The sequence below is a fragment of the Garra rufa genome, chromosome 1 (genome assembly GCF_049309525.1).
Source record: "Garra rufa chromosome 1, GarRuf1.0, whole genome shotgun sequence".
Taxonomy (NCBI): Eukaryota; Metazoa; Chordata; class Actinopteri; order Cypriniformes; family Cyprinidae; genus Garra; species Garra rufa.
The window spans coordinates 58299855-58323034 of NC_133361.1; the positions used below are offsets into that span (position 1 = coordinate 58299855).

The following is a 23180-nucleotide window of genomic DNA, read 5'->3' on the forward strand; positions in this document are numbered from 1 at the left end:
TCCTTTATCACTGCTATTCCAAAATGTCTAAACTGTCCTATCCTTATTAAGGTTAAATGTATTATTTTAACCTCTCTACTGATTGCAATTTCAATCAAGGACTACATTATTGTTTTATCTTTTAATTTTGAGTATTTTATAGTACGCAACTTCGCCATGCAGTCTGTCATTACGGCATGCGTTACAAAATTCCAGTAAGGCGATCCAGTCGTAATTCTAAAGGATCCTGGACTCTGCATACCTAACTATTTTTGTGTATTTTCTATCTCTCTTTACGCCTGTTCTTCTAGCAGTCTAGAAACGGCACTTATCTGTACGGGTTCTTTTTCAATAACCACAATTCCTCCTCTAGTTTCTTCTATTAAACCATCATACATTATAAATTCAATTTTGCCAATTTTTAATCCCTGTTTATTCAGCCTAATTGCCGATCCTGGCTCTGGCATTATTAAGCTCTCTCTATTACTATTCTTAACCTCTTGTTTTCCTGAAAGATTTCCTTCTTCAGGTTTTAAGCTAATTATTTCCTTATCTTCTTTTTTACTACTCTCCATTTTTACTTGCTTTCTTAGCACTGTATTATACTCTATTATTACTATGTTATTTCCTATTGAATAAAAATTCAATATAATTAAAACTGAGAATCACTATCTCATTTTTCTTAAACTTTACAGTTTTTAATGTCTCTGGATGGTTACCAAATTATCCCAAATCGTTTTTTCTTCTTTAAACCAACATTCTCTTCTTTTACGGCACTACTCTAACATACGCGTATTTAAGAATCTTTAGTCCTGCATACTTGTATGTTTCGGGGCCTCACCATCATTTAGTGGAGCATCCCCCACTTGACAGTTTTATAGCCCCTTCTAAGTTTCACAAAAACTTAGCTAATCTCAGGAAGCGCTTTCCCTTCAGAGATTTTTAGTTTTGTGCGCGCACACAACCCTTTCTGGGTCGTATAAATAACTCGTTTTGAATTATTTTTAGTTTTCGAGTTTCCTATAGGTTTTCCCTACCTATTAAACTCTATATTTTCGTGCCTAAATCGTATTAGCTGAGTTGAGCAAGTGATCATTGATCCTGGCCAGAAATCAATGGTCAATATGCCCCCCCAACACGTTGGGCGCCATGTTTTGCGGTGCTCAATTTCCTACACCTTCTACCTTATTTTGTTTATTCTCAGGTTAGGTAAAGATAGTCGAATCTGCCCTATCGTATAAGTAATTTTCATACTCACACCATAGGCTTCAGAAGACTCCTCCGTGGTCTGTTCAGTTCAAGTCTATCAATCAGAGTCTTTTGGCAGGCAGGCTTCTTGGTTATAATAAAGTATAATTTTATTGTCTATAGGTTATATATTTTACATACAAATACTACTATATAAAATAAAGAAATAAAAAAGAAAATAAATTGCTATCTTAGTTGTTCGAAGGCTTCAATGGCAAGTCGTCATGGCAGGTCGTCTGGCACCGGAGAAGCTGTTGCAGAACCAGCATCTGATGTCCTCTTCGTACTTCAGCCTTTTATACCCAGCAGGTGCATTCCAATGTCCTGAGATACCATGAGTTTTTGGAAATCCCCTAAGAAAGTACCTATATAACCTCTCTACATCTTCGCATTCTATCTTCTCCGGATTCTTCTCCTCTGCTTCACTCTACGCCTGTCTACTACAGAACACTCGACGGTAACATTTGCATTCCTCTTGGTCATTCTTTTTAGCAAAGCTCTTTCTAATACATGTTTATTTCCTAGCTATGTTCTTGCTAGTACATGTTATAAACCTTTTCTTAATAAATGCTTTAAAACAACAAGTATGGTGTTTTACTTAATAAACTACTTTCAATAAAACGTATACAATACAAGTGTGTGGTGTCTTTCTTAATAAACTACTTTCAATAAAACGTATACAATACAAGTGTGTGGTGTCTTTCTTAATAAACTACTTTCAATAAAACGTATACAATACAAGTGTGTGGTGTCTTTCTTAATAAACTACTTTCAATAAAACGTATACAATACAAGTGTTCGGTGTCTTTCTTAATGAAGCTAACACAATACAAGTGTTGTATAGAAGAAAAGGACATACTTGCAACAGGAAAATTGCATATTTCATTAACAAGGTCTATTGCCATGATCCAGTCCTGATTTCTGACAAATGTGAGAACGTGTTTGAGGGTTAGCTTTTTAAAAGAAATGGCATTTCCAGCTTGCTGCGGGGTGATGAGCAGGTGGTGGTTGCTGGCAGGATGTAATATGATGGTCTTCGTCTGCTTCTTCATCGTGGAGACCTGCTCAGCAAATTCTTCCAAAGTATTGCTGAACAGACCAACCTGTGAAATGGGGGAGTTGAGAAAGCGGACTATCTCAGCATCCCACATTTCAGCAATGTTAAGCCACAGGTGGCACTCCTGGACCACCATAGTGGACATCACCCTACCTAGAGCCTGCGCCATGACTCTCAAAGTTTGGAGAGCATAGTCAGTCACTGAACACAGTCCCTGCAGGAACTCTGGGTGGGATTACCCTCCTGTAGATCTTGTAACACCTTGGCCTAGTAGGGAGGAGGAGTTGGTTGTTCTGGCTGAAAATGGAGTCTTTCATCCATGTGCACTCCACCTGGCAGAACCTCAATCGCTTTCTTTTGCTCTCTATTGATGCACATCACTGTGGCCTCGTCCCCGGAAGTAGGAGGACCAGAGCGGGAAGCAGTCGACCATCAGAACATGAACCATCAATGACTGTTGCTTCAGCATGACAATACACCACACAATGAATTACTGTAACATAATTTTCAGATATTTTATCAGTAGTCTACTGTTAAATACTGTTAAATCCCTTTCATAATAATAAGTACACAGTGTGATGGTGGGCTGACAAAATCTTCCTTTATTGTAGTGTTTGATATTCAGAGAAAACCTTAAATTCATAGATGTCTTTAGCTATAAAAACAATTTGAATTCTGAAACAATCATATGTTTGGTCAAAAATCAGTAACATCATTGCACATGGGTTTACATAATGTGCTCAGTTAAATACAGGAACACAGTGTGTATGAGTATCAGAGTAAAATATTACCTGATTGCATAGTTCAGTACAAAACAACAATCACCTCTTTATTGTTGAAACCTATACATGTCAAATCATATTTGAAGACCTACTTTACTCTTTTTCTTGGAGTCCAGATGTTTCCTTCTGATTTCAAAACACCAAATAAGAATAAACTAATATCAAACATATTTCAAATGCTTTTTTCAGCAACAAGATCTGCCCATTAAAGACTTGAAAAGACTCTTTATATATAATTTACAGCATGCAGTTCTACCATAATGCAGTCAAATCGCTGGATGTTGCTTTTGAAGAGTGTTGGTCAGTCACAGCGACGGAAGAACTGGAAGTGGTAGTCAGTAAATAAAACTTCTGCATAGTTCAGATCAGTGCTACAATCAGCCAAACCCTGTGTGAAAAGAACACATTTATACTGACACTATATGGCCAAAAGATTTAAGTCATGCTGCTAGTCACACCATCATTGCCATAGACTTTACTATTACATTTGGCAGTACTTTAGACAGAAGTACAGTCTGTCCAATAATTCATCTTGTTAAGGTTATAGCACATGTAATTTTTACAAGCCCTGTGTTTTAGTTTACTGAAGATGTATTTTCTTTGTTTCATTGGCTAAATTACTTACACTCAAGGACACAACATCGGGCTTCATTCATGAAACATGAGTAGAATTACTTTTTTGTGTAAATCACTCATAAGGCCGTTTGGATGTAAATGTTCAGAAAAAGAAGTGTTGGTATTTTTAAAAGGCTAGTTATTGAAATTATAATAAACATTTGCACCTGCTCCCAATCATGTGTTAATTATGTGTACTCATCCAAACATTTTTTTTTTACGCAAACTGATGACACTGCATTTTAAGAACACTCATGACTGGATTTTAATAACACTGCATATCATTCTATGTAATATAATAATATTTCACAAGTTTGTTTGCCCATATAGCTAGAAAATATTTATATATATTTAAGATTTATTCTGATAAACCCCCAGGGTCTACTAGTGCTTGGAAGATAGGTATGAATAGTAAGATGCATAAATTAATGGAGATAGATAGAAGCCAAAACAACTGATGCCAGTACAAGGCGAACAATGTTTATGTGTTCTGACAGTTAACTAAAAGATAAGATGGTTTCACTCTTCCAAAACTGAGCTTGTAAAAATAATATCATAACAAAATTAATTAGTTAACAATTAGCATTAATAAACAAAAATGAACAGCCACATAGTACGTTTTCCTTCTGATTATACACTACTATTGGCCTAATAGGGAGTCCAAAGGTCCCACAGCATCCCTGTACATGTAACTCATGGACAGGGATTATTCTAAAAGTGAATGCACATGTTTTATGATATATTTGTAAATCTGGAGCAGAGTTTTAAGGAAGGTTCAATTTTATCTCAAATTACGCTGAATTTACTCATATATTAACAAAAATTTCATGAATGAGGCCCACTGAACGGACTGTACTTATGTCCCTTACAGCCTCATTTTCATTCACATCATAATAATGTGGTAAATATGGTTTCTACTGTGACTCAATCCTTTATTTAAAGACAGCATACATTCACAGATTAACACACAAACAAATAAAGATACACAGGAACTCACAGCAACAGATGAGCGGAAATGGTAAGAGGCACGATAGTGGTTTGCCACTGCCAGTGTCCATTTATGTATGTAGCCCTGTGGAAAAGAAAAAGACTTTGAACAAATCCATGATATCAAAAAAATGAAACATTACCTAGGCCATGTGCACACTGCAGATCAATTTGGCTGTCAGGTCACCTTTTAATGCAACCACATTCTACAGCCAAATATATTCAGAAATTCTACACAGTGTGTCCGGAATGGAAGAACAAATTTTTAATGATGTTTTGAAATGAGGTTGTCACTCTTGAAACTTTACAGTGTATACATGGCCCTAATATATTACAATTTTAGCTTAGCTGTTAACCCCTTAACTGTCACCCCCATTTTTTAAAATAGGCATGAAAGTGCACTATCCAAACTTCAATTCTTGTAATTCATGAACACTTTGGAATACAGATCTAAGGTTGGTCTCTTTTTAAAGAACACAATCAGCAGATTATTTCAGAAGTGGAATTTTTTCAAAAAAAAAAAAAATAAAGTATCAACAAATTATCGAAGTTTAAATTTACTGTAAATAAAATGCACTGTACACTTTTTATTATATTTCATATAAAATACATATTTTACATAACAGGTTTTATCCTAAATTTGATATCAAATCGAAGCCTCCCATCTAAATAAGTTGTGTTCCAAATTTGAAGTTGATATGAAAAAAATTAAGGTTCCTGTGAAAGTTTGTTTAGGGCGTTATACCACAAACAGCCACTGAGTGCCATCCAAATGCCATATATTTTTTAATATAATTTTCATTCTATCACAAAATAACCAGCAAATATGCTATCCTGAGACTCAGACCTTTCCAATGATATGTTTTTTGTCAAGATTGTAACAAGTTGTGATTCTAAAAGACCGTAATGCATTTTGTATTATGACACCGCTAAGGGGGAGGAGACCGCCAAACGATTTTAAAGTACCATTTCCATGGTAAGGCAATGTCCGATTTCAAAATTTTCACAGGATGAATCTTGAGCTTCTAAGCTTTCGAATGATATATAATTTATGATGGTTACTAAAAGATTTGATGGAGAAAAAGGACAACGGAAAAAAGAGCGCCAAGCGTCCCACAGGTGGGACGGTGACTTAATCACAGAAATTATTTGAATTATCCATAATTTTCATAAACAAAATTAGTATCCTATAAAATCAAAGTGAATAAATGTTGTTCAACAATAAATGTGAACAAATGCGTTGTGTACAACAAGTGTGTTATCAAGTGACTTATCAAATTATTATAAAATAATGACTCTAAATATATAAACTATTTAAACTATTATGTATAATATAATTACTACATTATTATGAAAGGTGTTTTTTAACGCACGTTGCTTTAAGCATATAAAGTGTTAAAGTACCTGTGTGTTGACAGCAGCATTTGACTCTGGGCCCTTGTAGTCGAGTACTGAATAGCACTGCTTGCTTTCTTCATGAGAACACAGGTGGATCACCAACAGCTCAGTTGTGCTGAGTGTAAGAAAAACACTCATTCATATCAATGATGATGTAAACCACATATGCAGACACTGTCTTTCATGTCTGTTTTAATGTAATATCTGTAATTATCTAGTATCTAATATTTATTTTGTATGAGCAATGTTACACAAGCAAGCCTTGGGCACCCATGACCCTGATGCCATTTTGGAGATGCTCTGAACCTAGTTACTTGTTAAGAAATGTTTGAGAAATAAAAGCAGTTGAATGTGAGAGGGCATTCCATTTTTTTGGTGAATTTATATATTAGTACACATGCACACTATCCATCCAGCCATTTTTCAAACTCCTACCCAGCATCTAAGCAGACCCTGTTGAAAAAAACAGCATATGCTGGTTATATGCTGCCAGCTAAGGACCAACCAGCATAAACCAGCTAAGGACCAGCATAAACCAGAAAAGGACCAGCATCAAAACCTACCTAACCAGCATCCCAGCATCAAAACCTACCTAACCAGCATTTGCTGTTTTTTTCAACAGGGAAGAAACACCCTGTTTTGGATGTAAGTACACTAGATTCATTTAATTAGTCTTATTACCTCAGTATAAACATATAAGCCTATATAGGTGTTGTGTAAAGACTTGTGCAATATCAACAGTTTTTTACTCACTTCATTTGGAGGGTTATGGGCATGTTGGGTGGGATGTGTTTACTGAGGGGAATGAGGTACGTGTAGTTTCCTTTCCTACAAAACACATGTAGATCAATAAGTGAAATCCAAATTTAATACGATTGAACATTCTTTGATGCAATAAACTCTGCTGTAAAGTGCATTGCAGACCAATATAATCCCCCTTCATACTCTGCTCTTTTTATAAAAGGGAACATACAAATGTTCGCACTATATTCTGTTATACCAAGTGAGAAAATGAAAAATGAGCTTCCTGTTGAATGGTTTTGTACAAACATGTAAGTCTGATACCTACCCACAGTTCTCCCGCTGACAGTACTGCTGATCTATAACTTGACGATTCTGCGTTACAAGGATGGACTGTATAGTTGTGTTTGTCCCTGTGAAGATAGTTTATAGAGCTGCATGAAAGTGGCAAGTAAATAAAAACAGCTTTTAAATAAAACACAATGAATAGACCGTAATGCTATATTTCAGTCTCAGTGTGAATAAGGTAGTTAGGATTCATTATTTCATTTAAAATCTCATTGTGTGTCTGAAAATCTGAGCTTAACTTACAGTCAGTAGAATTTTTAAATTTCTCTGGTAGTTTTTCTAACCACTTTTCTGAAAGGGAATAAATAAAATGACATGAAGACAGCCACAAATATATATAAAAAGTATATTTAAAGACAAAAGACTGCCAACATGTCTCTGACCTTCCTGTGGTTTTCTTAGATTGGTGGTTCCATTTGATAGAGCGGCAAAGGGGACAGTTGTGCCTGTCAGTTGGGTGTTATGATTATAAATTAAAGTTGAAGGACAGCAGTAGACCTCATCTGAATAAAACACATTGGAGACATCAATGTCTGGAGGCCAGGGACCAGGAGAGGTGGTGGAGAACACTGCAAACAGTCAAAATGAAGTCACCATATAAAATAAGCAATGATTTGAATATACAGACAAACCAACTTACATGCAGTATCTCTAAATATCTACATACAGTACCTGTAGTCAGTGCGGCTGTTGTGGTGGTATAAGGTGGTACAACATGGGTGTTGTTAAGACTGTATATGCCAAGAAACCAAAGTTAGATCTTACTCCAAATAACAGTCCATTAAGTATTATTAACAGTGACATAACAAGCATAGAAAGTGATGTGATTTAACAAGCTGAATCAGTCAGTGTGCACCCAATTGGTCTGCAGTAATGACATTATTGATGGTGACTTTGTACCTGCTGTTGAAATCCATGTCCTCTCGTAATGTCAACATATAAAGTGCAGTAATAGAAATGACACTGCAAAACAACAGGGTAAAATAAAGTCACACCCAGATAGATCCTGTCATGTTTATTGAAATATCAAAAACTGGTAGAATTTCATGTGGTCAAAAAGATATTGTGGCTATGAATTATCAATTAATTCTTAATTTCTACCCTCATTTTAGGTTAAATTTAGGTTAGGTTAATGGCCACAATATAATGTCAGGGGTTACACATGTAACCATGGTTCCCCAAGAGGGAACGAGATGTGGCATCCTGTAGCGGACACTATGAGGACTGCTGTCAGCAGGACCGGTGTCTGAAGCCATATAAAATAACTGTTCGCAAGAGCGAACAGAATTAAAAAACCTCCTGAAATGGAAAGCATATCCCATAAGATTCCTTCCATGCCCTACCTACAATCCCCATGATCGGTCTGCCTAGCTGCCTTGGTGGCACTTGTTCACTTGTTCGCCATCCCTTAACCCTTTAGCGCAGTGATTCTCAACTCCAGTCCTCGGGGCCCACTGCTCTGCACATTTTGTATGTTTCTGAATCTGACACACTCAGTTCAGTTCATGGATCTTTCTGCTAACGAGCTGATTATCTGAATCAGGTGTGTTAAATGAAGGAGACATACAAAATGTGCAGAGCAGTGGGCCTCGAGAACTGGAGTTGAGAATCACTGCTTTAGCGCGTACGATCACACCCGTGTGATTTGTCTTGGCTGGTCCCTAAAGCGTACGATCACAGCGGTGTGATTCGAACGTTCGCCGCATCACGTCATCAGCTGCTGAATTCAAATCGGTTTTGGCGCTTTGGCTGGCGCTGAGTGCTTGTCATATTATCACAACTATTTAGTGTTTTCAAACATTTAATGCTTATTTTAGGTTTAGGACATTTAAATACACATACGAACTAACAAACCATACATTTATAGTTTGTAAAATACACACTGATGTCTATGGAAGCGGCAATAATGATCCTACAAATATATTCCTCAACATATTTTATTAATATCATATACAGATTATGTATATGAGTCTCACCAGAGACTTACTTTAATGTCTTTCAGGAGGAGAGGATGAATTTGCGTGTTGTAAATCCCACAGCTCGGATTCAGCGCGAACAAACATGGCGGCGCCCATCACCCGGTACAGATTAACTCACGCGGTCATTATAAAAGTGTTTGAACTTTTAAATACATTTACTTGCACATATTTCGAAATCGGAATATCAGATATTTCATAATATAGTGAGCATGCTTGTGAATATTAATAATAAAAAAGGAAAAACGAAATAAAAGGGATCCATGTGTCTTACAGTGCTATTGTGGCTGCAGTGTGTCACATGATGGGTCGCCATGGAAACAGTAATGCGAAACATTCTAAAATAACGGTTGCCTAAAAAAACCTCATGCAGTGTCCCAATTCGCATACTATCCTTCCTAAATAGTATTCGAAAATAGAATTAGTATGTCCCAAATCGTAGATGCTTAAAAAAGTATTCCAAAGATTCCCGGATGGTCTACTACTTAACTTCGGAATTCGAAGTGCGGATCAATGCACACTCTAATGGCTAATATTGCCCACAACACATTGCGTGGTGAACGAGGATTCGATTAGAACTACAAACACGCATAAAAAGTGTTAAAAAACTACAAACATGGAGGATATGCGCGACCAACGGACAGGTAGAGAAAGGGGTTTGAGTGATAAATAATCAATGTGTAACCTGATAAAAATTACATTTATTTAATGTTATCCGTGTTATATTTCATGTGCAGCAAGATTATGAACTGTTATGATAGGTTTGGTCATTAACTTTTAAATGCATAATTTTGCAAACACAAGAGCAGAGTTCTCGGCATGAAAGACTTGTGAAAGAAAGTGCCTCTTCATTTCTCTATAATACGGTAGGAAAATAAATGAAACAAAATGTATATAAATATTAACTGTGATGATTGACAGGGCAGTTTAAACAGTGACAGGATTCAGGTAACTAAGCAACAGAGTGTCCATTAAAGAAGCAGTTATGACGAAGTAGTGTGTCCCAAAGCTTGCCTACTATTCTGCTACATTCTCAAAAGTATGTACTTTTTCTTCACAGAAAGAGTACATACTTTTAGTGCATAGTATAAGTAGGCGAATTGGGACGCAGCATCACTCTTTGGGGTTAGATAGAATATTTTAAACTCACGTGTGAAAAGGTTAAGAAGAAGGCTATGTGGGCTAATGGAATTGGAGTTGTTTCTCAGATGCTTCAGATACCAGTCTTTTTGACGGCAGTCCCCATAGTGTTGTCTAGAGGACGCAGCACAAGTTCTGTAGACGAGTAACTACGTATGTTAAAATGAGCGAATGGGCTTTTTCAACTCTAGATTCACTGGAAATGAAGGAATTAAAGCAAGGCACTACAGGTGAATAGGGTGAAATTTATGTTAATATGTTTAAAATTAATAGATTTCACCATGTTTCCCAGATGGTTAATCACAGTTGCTTTTAATAACCATGTTTTTTTTTGGTTTTTTTTGTATTATTATTATTACACGTTTTCTTAAATATTACGATAAAAATCTCATTTAATAAACCAAGTGCTAAAATTCTTGTTTCATTTTGTTATATAATTAAAGGATTTTACAGATGGGGTTTGGATATCTCTATTTATCTCCAGAAAATATTGTGCAAAAAAAATAAAAAACAAAAAATAAATTATAATTTTTTAGGAATTAAATGTTACACAGGGCAAGATTTGAGGAACACTGCAGTAGAAAATTTTAAATACAGTTTAGTTAAGAAGAACATCTCACCAAAGAGCCATGGTTGTTACCAGCATGATGATACTAGCTTGGAATACTCTGTGTTGAAGACAGTTGTGATATCTCCCACAGAAGTAGCTCTGAAAGAGAAATATGAAGTAGCCATATTTGTCAAATTTATTGTACAAATTAATGAGTGAAGTGAATTTCACGTACTGTGCTCGACTGCAGTGGTGGTGGCGTTGGTGGTGGAAGTTTTGAATGGAGTGTGTTGTTAATGTTGATTTTTCTGTAAAACAAAGATTTTAGTAAAACAATTTATTTCAGACTATTAAAATTAATTAAAAACAAATAAATAAAATATGGTTGTAAAACATGTTTCTATGAAGTTTTAAATAGGTTGAATTAAGGAACTGAGTTCTGAATTCCCTGTGCATTTATTTAATTTCTGACATCAAGATTATAACTACAAGAAGTTGATTACAGTTACAGATTACAGTTGAGATATTTACATACTTCAACAATAAGCATTACAGTGTTTCCCAACACTGGAAGTTTTATTATTTTAACAAAATACTACTAAATAATAAATAATACTAAATGATTACATTTCCATTAACTCAAATAAGTTTTAATTGAATATGAAAATGGTACTAGACAACTAGACAACTAGACTGTGACATTTTAAAATACCAATTACTGCATTAACTTTGGCATGTATAAACAATACGTCTTCAATACTACAAAACCACAAAAACTAAACGAAACTGACTGAAAATAAATAAAGGCAAATCGAAAATAAAATAGAAATAAAAACTAAAATGATTCAATGAAAAATTCAAAACTATAACAGTCCTGTCTGAAACATTCATTTCATCACAGCGTTTTTTTAGTATCACTGAGATGATATTTTTGTTTTTATTAATAGTTTGGGTTATTTTCATTTTTATTTTAAATGTTTTTATATTTGAGTTAAACTAGTCATTTTGTTGTGTTTTCAATTTTTAGTTTTTTTTTTATATGACTACAATTTTTTATTATTTTTCATTTCAGTTATAGTTATTTTAGTACACCAAGTTAAACTACCTTGGTTGGTCTCCTTAGTGTGTCTATAAATTAATGTTTGTTTTAAGTAACTCAGATAACGTGCCATGCAGGACAGCAGGAAAAACTATGGCATGGAGCTCTGTGTTTGTTAATAACATGTCTAAAAAACTTGAAGAAAGAGTGTCTGAGAGGGATAGAGAGAGAAATACAGTGTGAAAAAGTTAAGAAAGTTAATCCAGACCCTTTAGCAGAGTGACCGCTGTTGGAGCGCATGCTACCCAGCCTCTTCAGTTTGGCCAAGCGAGTGTTCCAGACCTCAAGCTCCTGAATACGATTCTCAAGGTTATCTGTAAGTTTACACAGCTGCTTCACAGCGCCCACATTCTCCATAAAAATCTGCTCCTTTAGCACATAATGAACAAAATTACTTTCACACACCATCCATGTCTAGAAAATTTCACTGTAATTAATAACAAATATCTGACAGACTCACTTTGTCCACCATGAGAAAATTGTCAATCTTCTCCCCATTTACACAAGTAATATCACCCATTTCCCTTACAGCCGTAGGCAAGAGTTCTTTGACTTCCTGCGCTATGATTCCTAATCAAAGAGACAGCTGATATGAATCTGTCTTCAGAACATTGTATTATGTGAAGTGCAGTGTATTTACTAATTTTGCTTGTACCCGTTTCATGCCGTTGATCAATTCCCATCCTTGAGGCAAACTCTGGTTTGTAATCATATTCCACAATTCTCATCTGAGCAATCCTCTTGAGCTGCTCTGTTGAGTCCACCTACAACATCACAGACAAAAGATTACTCCATGTGTTATTTCTCAAATATAAGGCTCTGTTTATACTTATGTATATCATATGTCTCAACTGTGTATCCTGGAATCAGGAGGTCTCTGATTTTAGTATTTTGCACTGATCAAATTAATCATCATTAACACTGCTGTTCCAATTTTATTTGAATGCCATCTTGTTTAGTTTGTCTTTGTATGACAGACACTCACTTCCTGAATGTTTTGTTTGGCCCTTCTGTCTGAAGGATGCATGACGTTGCCCATTATCTTCGCATTCCCACAAACCACCAAAGCCTCATCAGGGCTGTCTGTGTTAATTCCAATCTTCCCATGACACACCACAGACTCATGGATCTGTCCTCTTTGCCAGAGCATGTCACTGTCATTCTCAAACTGACCCGGATTGGAAGCCTTTAGATGGAGAGATGATAAAACTTTAAAACCAACTTTCATACACTATCAAGACATATTGTTAAGTCCAACAAAAAACTTCCATTACTAACCCTACTGAAGAAAAAAAAACAGCATATGCTGGCTAGGTGTGTTTTGTAGCATGGTTGCTGGTTTGAACTGGTTTAAGCTGGTCCTTAGCTGGTCATGAGCTGGTTTAAGCTGGTCCTAAGCAAGAGCTTAAACCAGCTCAAGACCAGCTAAGGGACAGCTTAAACAAGCTCAAACCAGCAGCCCTGCTTCAAAACATACCTAACTAGCATATGCTGTTTTTTCTTTTCAATAGGGGAAGTAGCAGTTCCTGGGGAAAATATGCGCAAATATAAAGTTCATAGTAGAATATGTTGGTTATGGATATGGTCATGGTCCAACAGCTTACCCTGACAATGATTCTTTCAGAAACATTAGCAACCAACAGAAAACTTTTCTCTTTCACAGTAGCATACAGACCAACCACCATCTTAAAATACCTATGAAACATAAGCAACAACACACAGCTAGTTACCATTAATGCAGTTGACTATATTTTTATGTGCGTTGATCAGTGTTCACACTTGACTCATATGCAGGTGCAGGTGGAATAGTTTATTTATTTCAGTAATTTTAACTCAAATTGTGAAACTTGTGTATTACAAAATTCAATGCACACAGATGTAGACGTACACAGAAGTTTAAGTCTTTGTTTCTTTTAATTGTGATGATTTGGCTCACATTTAATAAAACCCCACCAATTCACTATCTCAACTAATTAGAATACTTAATAAGACCAATAAAAAACATTTAAGTGAATTGTTGGCCTTCTGGAAAGTATGTTCATTTCCTGTATATGTACTCAATACTTGGTAGGGTCTCTTTTTGCTTTAATTACTGCCTCAATTCAGAGGCTCATCTGCATTTTTTTGTCTCTTATTTCTCATTGTCCTCTTGACAGTACCCCATATGGTTCAGGTCTGGTGAGTTTGCTGCCCAGTCAAGCACACCAACACCATGGGCATTTAACCAACTTTTGGTGCTTTTGGCAGTGTGGGCAGGTGCCAAATCCTGCTGGAAATTGAAATCAGCATCTTTAAAAAAGCTGGTCAGCAGAAGGATACATAAAGTGCTCTAAAATTTCTTGGTTAACGGGTGCAGTGACTTTGGTTTTCAAAAAACACAGTGGTCCAACACCAGCAGATGACATTGCACCCCAAATCATCACAGACTGTGGAAACTTAACACTGGACTTCAAGCAACTTGGGCTATGAGCCTCTCTACCCTTCCTCCAGACTCTAGGACCTTGGTTTCCAAATGAAATACAAAACTTGCTTTCATCTGAAAAGAGGACTTTGGACCACTGGAGGTCCATTTCTTCTTCTCATTTGATGCCTCTGACGTTGTCTGTGGTTCAGGAGTGGCTTAACAAGAGGAATACAACAACTGTAGCCAAATGTAGACAGTAGACATGTCTGTGTGTGGAGGCTCTTAATGCCTTGACCCCAGCCTCAGTCCATTCCTTGTAAAGTTCACCCAAATTCTTGAATCGATTTTGCTTGACAAGCCTCTCAAGTCTGCAGTTCTCTCGGTTGGTTGTGCATCTTTTTCTTCCACACTTTTTCCTTCCACTCAACTTTCGGTTATCATGCTTGGATACAGCACTCTGTAAACAGTCAGCTTCTTTGGCAATGAATGTTTGTGGCTTACCCTCATTGTGAAGGGTGTCAATGATTGTCTTCTGGACAACTTTTAGATCAGCATGATTGTGTAGCCTATGCTGATTGGCATGTCACCATATTCTAATTAGTTGAGATAGTGAATTGGTGGGTTTTTGTTAAATGTGAGTCAAAATCATCACAATTAAAAGAACCAAAGACTTAAACTACTTCAGTCTGTGTGCATTTAATTTATTTAATACACAAGTTTCACAATTTGAGTTAAATTACTGAAATAAATGAACTTTTCCACAACATTCTGATTTATTGAGATGCAACTGTAGATTGTTTTATTGATGTCTTTATTAACTTTTTAAAGCATGAAAACTTCTCAGACATCATTAAAAAATAGAATTTGTGTTTTGAAGATAAACAATGAAATACACATTATAAGTAACACAAACAAAGTTTCTACTGAGCAGCATTTACTGTGAACCAATCACAATGCACTAAGATGCTAAAACACTAAAGTTCACTCTAAAAGTTGTTTAGAGAAAAATCATTAAGAAATCATTTAAAGAGACCTGTTTGGAAGGTTATGCTTAAGTGCTACTTTGTTTAGCCCCGATTTGCCTGGATCATTTTAGGTAACCTGCAGTTTGTAAGTGTGAAAACAGTAAACTCTATGTTTGGTTGTATTACTGTCCTATCAAATAAGAGTATGGCTAATCTAAAACTTACTTTGTGAAAAAAAGTATTTTCTACCAGTATATATTATGAATATTGGTATTAGGATGACCTAGCTAGTTCATTGCCATTCGCATATCCTCTCAAGGCTTCATGGGATAGTAAAGTGTCATCCAGATACTTTTCGTGTACTGTTTTTTAAATACGATGAATTTGGAAATACTACTCTTTTGGCATACTGTTTTCTGTATACTATATTGAATTGCACTAGGAATATTCAGAAATAGGATATGTCTACAGGTTGGACCTGCATTCAGAGATGACAGAGATTTTGTGCAACTAACCTCTGATCAGGATTGGGTTTGCCCTTTTTTCTCATGTTATTCGCTGTGGTTTCACTGAAGTGTAAGCGTCCTAATGTCACCTTTGTGATTTTGTCTCCTGGCAGACTTACTCTAAAAGAGATGTTAAACCAAAAATCTGTATAACTGACACATTATAAAATGTTTTTCCACATGCTTTAAGCATCATTACACTTACCTGACCGGTAGGAAAGGCTTCTTGCTGCGGTCCGACTGGGACTGCTCTATGGTGATAAAATGGTCCTGTGCTTCGAGCTACAAAAAGGATTCAAGTGTCAAACAAACCATCTGCATTCAGAACATAAATGTTTCTGTAAGGTTTTCAACCATGTTGTTACTACCTTCACTCCAAACACATTCACATGGAAGCTCTCTATGGGCATGAGACCTGCTGACGTTCTGACGAATCTAGGATCTCCAACCATTCCTATGTGAACTGTCACCTGGAAGTGATTCTTCTTCTGACAAACAAAGGCTTCATCAGCTGTGGAGTAACTAAAACCCTTATCAGTGTCCACATGATAACCTGGATGTGGTCTGCAGAAAAGATAAAGGACACAGTTCAAAATCACATTTTAAAAAAAGTAGCAACAGATGTTTTCTAGTGATAAATTGAATGTTTTATGCTGCAATGCATGTATTATGGTATTATAATTCCTCCTTCACTCAGAATAACAAGGATACAAAATACAAATGAGATCTAAAAATCAAATTTTATACATTTCCAAAAAATACAATAAAGTACAATACTATTACAATGTGTTTGGTCATGGCCCATGGTAATATTATGGTTTTCTTTGGTCTACAAGTGTCAAGAGTTTGGCAACTACAGTGAGGAAAAACATGTTTGATCCCCTGCTGATTTTGTATGTTTGCACATTGACAAAGAAATGATTAGTCTATAATTTTGTGGTAGGTTTATTTAAACAAAAAATCCAGAACAACACATTTCAAAAAAGTTATAAATTGATTTGCATTTTAATGACTGAAATAAGTAATTTACCCCTTTGCAAAACATTAAGTTGCCATTTGGCAACTCTAAACTTCAGCTCCCTTCACAGATTTTCTATGGGATGAATGTCTGTCTGGACACTAAACTCCAGGACCATAATGTGCTTCTTCTTGAGCCACTCCTTTGTTGCCTTGGCCGTGTGTTTTGGCTCATTGTCATGCTGGAATACCCATCCACGACCAATTTTCATTGCCCTGGCTGAGGGAAGGAGGTTCTCACCCAAGATTTGATGGTATATAGCCATGTCCATCGTCCCTTTGATGGGGTGCAGTTGCCCAGTTGACCTAACCCTAACACCTCCAAAGCATAATGTTTCCACCTCCATGTTTGACGGTAACACTTTCACCCAGTTCTCCTCTGAATCATTGAGATGCTCATTGGCAAACATCAGAAGGGCATGTACATGTGATTTCTTGAGCAGGGGGACCTTGCGGGTGCTGCAGGATTTCAGTCCTTCATGGTGTAGTGTGTTACCAATTGTTTTCTTGGTGACTATGGTCCCAGCTGCCTTGAGATCATTGGCAAGATCCTACCGTGTAGTTCTGGGCTGATTCCTCACCATTTTCATGATCATTGAATCTTGACAGTTATTTTATGTTTCTTCCAACTGTTGTCACCTTCTCACCAAGATGCTTGGCGATGATCTTATAGCTCATTTCAGCCTTGTGTAGGTCTACAATCTTGTCTCTGACATCCTTGGAGAGCTCTTTGGTCTTGGCCATGGTGGAGAGTTTGGAATCTGATTGATTGATTGATTGCTTCTGTGGACAGATGTCTTTAAAACATGTAACAAACTGAGATTAGGAGTGCAACCTTTAAGAGAGTGCTCCTAATCTCAGCTCATTACCTGTAGAAAAGACACCTGGGAGCCAGAAATCTTGCTGATTGATAGGGGATCAAATACTTATTTCACTCGTTAAAATGCAAATCAATTTATAACTTTTATAAAATGTATTGTCTTGGTACTATCATTTGGTACTATCATTCTGGTACAATGGTTCTGGTCCATCATCAGGTTAAGACGTCTTGGTAGATACTCACAGGATTTCAGATCTGCTGTTGTGGAGTGAGCACCATTGACTGGGCTGATACCGGTCCCACGTGAGCAGCTGGTGCATACTGCCCCCTGGACTTCCTCCAGTGGTGTCACTGTCATAACACTGTGCTTCATATGATCCACTTTCTGGACCTGAAGACAATGCAGACATTAAAGGTGCAGTATGTAGATTTTTGCGGCATCTAGCGGCGAGGTTGTGAATTGCAACAGTCCACCACTCACCCCTCCCTTTACAGAACTATGGTAGCTGACAGAGGATTAAGATGTCGCGTTTTAGACAACAATGAATGATGAGATTTCTTTTAAAACGTAAATTAAGGAATTATATTTACTTAACTATTCAATAAAATGTTGTTATTGTGAATATTACTGTTACTTGTTCATCATTGTGTCAGTGTTTTTTTTTTTTGCAAGAACAACAGTGATGAAACGCGATCTGTAGAGCAGTTTGTCCGTTTAGGGCTACTGTAGAAACATAAAGGCGACTTCCATGTGAGGGGACCCGCGGTGTATGTAGATATAAACTGATAATTCTAAGGTAATAAAAACATAATGGTTCATTAAGTAAGGTCTTTATACACCCTTGAAAACATAGTTATGTATATCATATTGCACCTCTGTCTAGACAGTATCTTAAATATTACACAGTGCACCTTTAAGAAAATAAATAAATAAAATGACATATGAAGGCTTGAATATACTACACATCTTTGCAAGGCCAAGTTGATGCTCGAGTCAAAGACAATTTGCAGTCTGAGTTTACATATTTTACAAAAGAAAATGTGTTGTGCATGATGAGTACAGACTCTTTTAGACTTTTTTACGGTGGCCGAGAGAGCTCAACGCGCTGCAAACTCAAGAAAACACATGCAAACAGAAAAAACGACAACAAATTATGAAAACATCTTCATCAGTTTGACAACACAGGCGCTGCAAATCCTCGCAACGCAAACACAAATACGGAAACGCGCTGCAAATTCTCACAACACAACCAAACTCAGAAACACGCTGCCAACACAGGAACGTGCTGCGAACTAACAAACGTGCTGCAAATAGCACGGTCCACAACGGAAATGTCTCAGGGGGACCTCAAAAAGTGACGAACCCATCTGGGACCTGATTATTTATATCACTATATTACCTAATTATTTATATCACTATCACCTTTAAGGGATACTATACTATCAATAAAAGGTGATAGTTCACCGACAACACCTCTGCTCTGACCAACAGCCACTGAACAAATAATCAGGTCCCAGATGGGTTCGTCACTTTTTGTGGTCCCCCTGAAACATTTCCGTTGTGGACCGTTTGCAGCGCGTTTGTTACTTCGCAGCACGTTCCTGTGTTTGCAGTGCGTTTCTGAGTTTGGTTGTGTTGTGAGAATTTGCAGCGCGTATCCGTATTTTTGTTTGCGTTGCGAGGATTTGCAGCGCCTGTGTTGTCAGACTGATGAAGATGTTTTCTTAATTTGTTGTAGTTTTTTCTGTTTGCATGTGTTTTCTTAAGTTTGCAGCGCGTTGAGCTCTCTCGGCCACCGTACTTCTTAGCTTCAGAGTATGTTCAGAGATGAGATCTGCTTACTCCCAGGGCATCCAAGATGTAGGTGACTTTGTTTACCGATAAAGTCTGTGTTTATCGGTTTAGTCAGTACAAAATCAACACTCCCAGATGAGAGAGTTGTGATGGATCAGAGGTACATAATGATATAAATACTGTTCAGTTTTTTGCACAGACCAATTTTGTGTCTTAAGACCTCAATGTATTGTCACGAGCCACAAATCATTATGCCACAAATCAACATTTATAGAATATGTAATACTTACAGAATGATGCTTTGGTCCAAACTGGGTTGGCACACTTGTGCTGCTCTGTGTTTTCCTCAAAAGAGTTTGACCTTCTTCTTTTCTTATTGTCATGTACGACATTTCTGTTAAAGCAAGCACTACAGACGGTAAATATATTTTGAATAAATTCCATAAAGAAGCAGAACAGCACATGCAGCTTACATCCTTACCCTACATGTTGGTCATGTTTTGGGGGCATATACGGGTACCCTGTCACTGGGCACAAAGCATGGGGCACACATGAGGAGGCCACAGCAGCATTAGCTGGTATATGTCCCGCTGGAAGACCCATCAGTGGGCACTGAGTATATTGCGAGACACCATGGATGGGTGGATTATGGGACATGGTTGCCTGCATGTAACTCCCAGCTGTGTTAAGACTGCACTGAGGAAGCGGAGCAGGTGAAATTGCTTTGATGTGGCTCCCAAAGGGTCTGCCAACATCATGCATGAGTCCTGTACCACCACAGTGCTCGTGTTTCCTGTCTTTAATGGGACAAGATAAAGCGTCTTCTGATAGGCTATGCACACCCTGACTGCTTTGTTTAGGAGTCCATCTTGAATCTGGTGAAAAGAAAGATTGTTTAATGACTACAACCAACATAAAAACTTTGTGGTTGGCATTTTGAAACATGTAGATGTCACCTGGTATTTGTGGTGGAGAACTAAGCTCTGATCCCGAATCTGGTGGTGACTCAGGTAACATGCTAAAAAGAACAAATAACCATTTTTCTGTGTCAACTTGCATTTAAAAGAGGTTAAGTGCATCTTTCTTGAAATTATTTCAAGGAACTTGGAATATTTGAAAGAACTCACAAAGTCGGATCTGTCTCATTGCTCAAATACTGCTCCAGAATACTGGTGTCTACCACAGCACTCTCTAACACACCACTCACATCCTGTCCTGATGAAATAAAAAATGTTTAAAAATTTTCTCCTGTTTAAGCAGGTTGGATGAAATGAGGCTTTCAGTTACTCGTTTTGTTTTACTCATTGGTTCTCCTGCCTAAAAAACAAGTAGTTTGAGCTTCAGGTTTTAAATTATTTGATGTTACTAAATTTGCAGTCTCACACGGCCTAAATTTACTGTGATCAGCAAAAAATGCATAGTTTGTGTAAATGTATATTGTCAGTTGTACATACATTGTGTTGTTTACAGAGTTACAGAGACTTGCACCTAAGAATTTTACCGATAATACACTTGATGTACACATTGTGTGACAATAAAGACTTTTGATTATTGGTTTGAATTTGCTGTGTTGACCAACAGAAAGCTGTTTGTTTTGAAAGGGACTTCTGTGTGAGCTGTGTCGTATGCTACTCTATTGAAAATAGACCTTTGTTTATGTGACTGCACCTTGACAGACTGTTTTTGTACAGCTAAAATGGAACACAATACAAATGACAAATTTCACAGCATTGACAAACATGTCTCACTGCATGTCTCACCAATCATCAGATACCTGGACACCACAGTAATGCAAGGAAAGAAAGGGCCACAAAGAATGTCTTATAATACCCAAAGGATCTGGTCCAGAAACCAGTTTCCAGAGGCCACCAAATAAATAAAGTATCTACTCCAAACAAACAGCCCAGATGATGACCTCAAAACAAACCTCAGTCAAAGCCACTCACTTAAGTGCCTGGGCAAGACAAAACAGGCTGAATGTACAATCACCATAATATCAAGAAATGGCACCAGAATCTGAAATTGAGTTATATAATGTATGGAGACAGTTATATAAAAACAAGGAGACAGTAAATATATGTATGAATGCATGGCCTTGATCTGTTTGCTCTTCTGACTGGTTTTATAGATCCGTGGCCTTGAACTATTGATGGTAAACTGCACCTTCATACTGTATAGATTACAGCTTTGAAGACCACGTAAAACATAACCTCCGTTCAATCTTGACATTTACAATTCCTTATCTATGTTGTTTGCATAGCGTAGAAAATTCATAATAACAAACTCATTGTTTGTAACTGTATTTCAAAGTTATGTAATTTTCACAGACATAACGGCTGATAGTGACATACATGAAACATAAAAGGAGTTAAAAAAATACATCTGATCCCATGATGGCAATACTCATGACCAGCAAATGCAGTTTAACTAAGAACACTGTAAGGTAAATCAAGTGAATGTTGTTTAGGTGTCTTACCATTAAAAAACTGCTGCAGTGCCTCATTTTCTCCAAGAACATCCATTGGATCAGCTCCAGATTCCCCAGTTTCGTTTAGTGCCAGCTATGTCAAACCCTCTACAGTAAAAGCACTGTGTGAATGACATGGGACATGACATGTTGTATCTTTGACATGGAGAGATAGCATGATATGAATTGCATGAATTGACCCAAATACTGATCACTTCACCTTTCCCCACCTCAGAAAAAGTGGGAAAGATTGTCAGTTTGTTTGTGTCAAGTACACTTTATTCCTGCTATTGTAATGTGATGAACACAATTTTTATGAGCTCACACAATGTATATTCAGTTTAGACTGATGGCCTCCTAAAAACAAACTCAAACTGATCATGGCCTGGAATGGCGGCAGCCATTTTAGCTGATCTGAATGTCCGCAAACTTCAAATAAACATCAGATCAACAGAAATGACCACTTGAAAGAATATTTTACTTCATTTATATTATCATCTTAATGTAATGTAGGTTATATTAGTTTGTAAATCATCACTACAAACTGCTAATATAATTAATGGAATGACAACTAAAATTGTACAATGTAAACTACCCGCCTCCTTGAATTGATTGCAATAGCAATACATTTTGATTTTGTTTACACAAAAAAAAGAAAAGTTCTACCTTTCCCCCCAAAATGTAGACTTCGGTTCTGTTCTGTTGGTTTCGACCCATTAAAGTAAACAGCTCAAGTGTAATCCATCAGTAACTCCAGATACAACGTAGATAGATGTATTCTTGTATTAAATTAATTAATAATGTATATAAAAACTAAAAAAGAGGTTCTTATCCTATGAAAATGGCAGCTGTCGTACAGTCTCGGATGTACTTTGTTCACTGACCCTGGAGGCAAAATCCACCCACTGCCGAGCAAACACCTGTAGGAGGCCATAAAGGAAGCTTTGCTTTATGAGGTAATCACATACAGACATCCTACAAGAGCTGAAGGGATTGATGGGTGTGTTTCTGTGCATATAGATCATTGGTGTGTGCATTTGACCGGAACAAATAACGGAGCAAAAATACAGTTCAACAGCATTAATGATAGAGTTAAAGAAACAAGTTAAATTTAGTGGTTGTACATACCCAATTTAAGACAGAATCATATAGTCATATAGTTTATCACATACAGTTGTTATGATGTTTTATAACCAGGAGGCAGTTTATTATGTATTTAGTTGTTTGGTAAATGATCCATAAACTAATGAAAAAGAAAGAAAGAAAGAAAGAAAGAAAGAAAGAAA

The 23180-nt window shown here is 36.8% G+C and overlaps 1 protein-coding gene across 2 annotated transcripts; it reads right to left on the bottom strand.

The window, feature by feature from the left end:
- Window positions 1-2873: 2873 nt before the first annotated feature.
- Window positions 2874-22804, bottom strand: myrfl (myelin regulatory factor like). 2 transcript variants are annotated; one of them, XM_073843307.1, is made up of 26 exons: window positions 22561-22804; window positions 21904-22002; window positions 20555-20642; window positions 20384-20445; window positions 19909-20302; window positions 19718-19821; window positions 17876-18023; window positions 16164-16359; window positions 16001-16077; window positions 15805-15915; window positions 13525-13615; window positions 12906-13106; window positions 12576-12684; window positions 12381-12490; window positions 12129-12289; window positions 11057-11129; window positions 10892-10980; window positions 8056-8118; window positions 7828-7886; window positions 7539-7724; window positions 7399-7446; window positions 7136-7220; window positions 6820-6894; window positions 6073-6181; window positions 4679-4753; window positions 2874-3454 (listed from the first exon to the last, which is right to left on the bottom strand). In XM_073843307.1, exons 2-26 carry the CDS (start codon window positions 21947-21949, stop codon window positions 3368-3370), a joined length of 2847 nt encoding a protein of 948 aa, XP_073699408.1. In that variant the 5' UTR covers window positions 21950-22002; window positions 22561-22804; the 3' UTR covers window positions 2874-3367. The 2 variants fall into 2 exon arrangements, with proteins under 2 accessions (XP_073699408.1, XP_073699398.1); XM_073843297.1 differs by having other exon boundaries at window positions 21904-22016.
- Window positions 22805-23180: the final 376 nt, after the last annotated feature.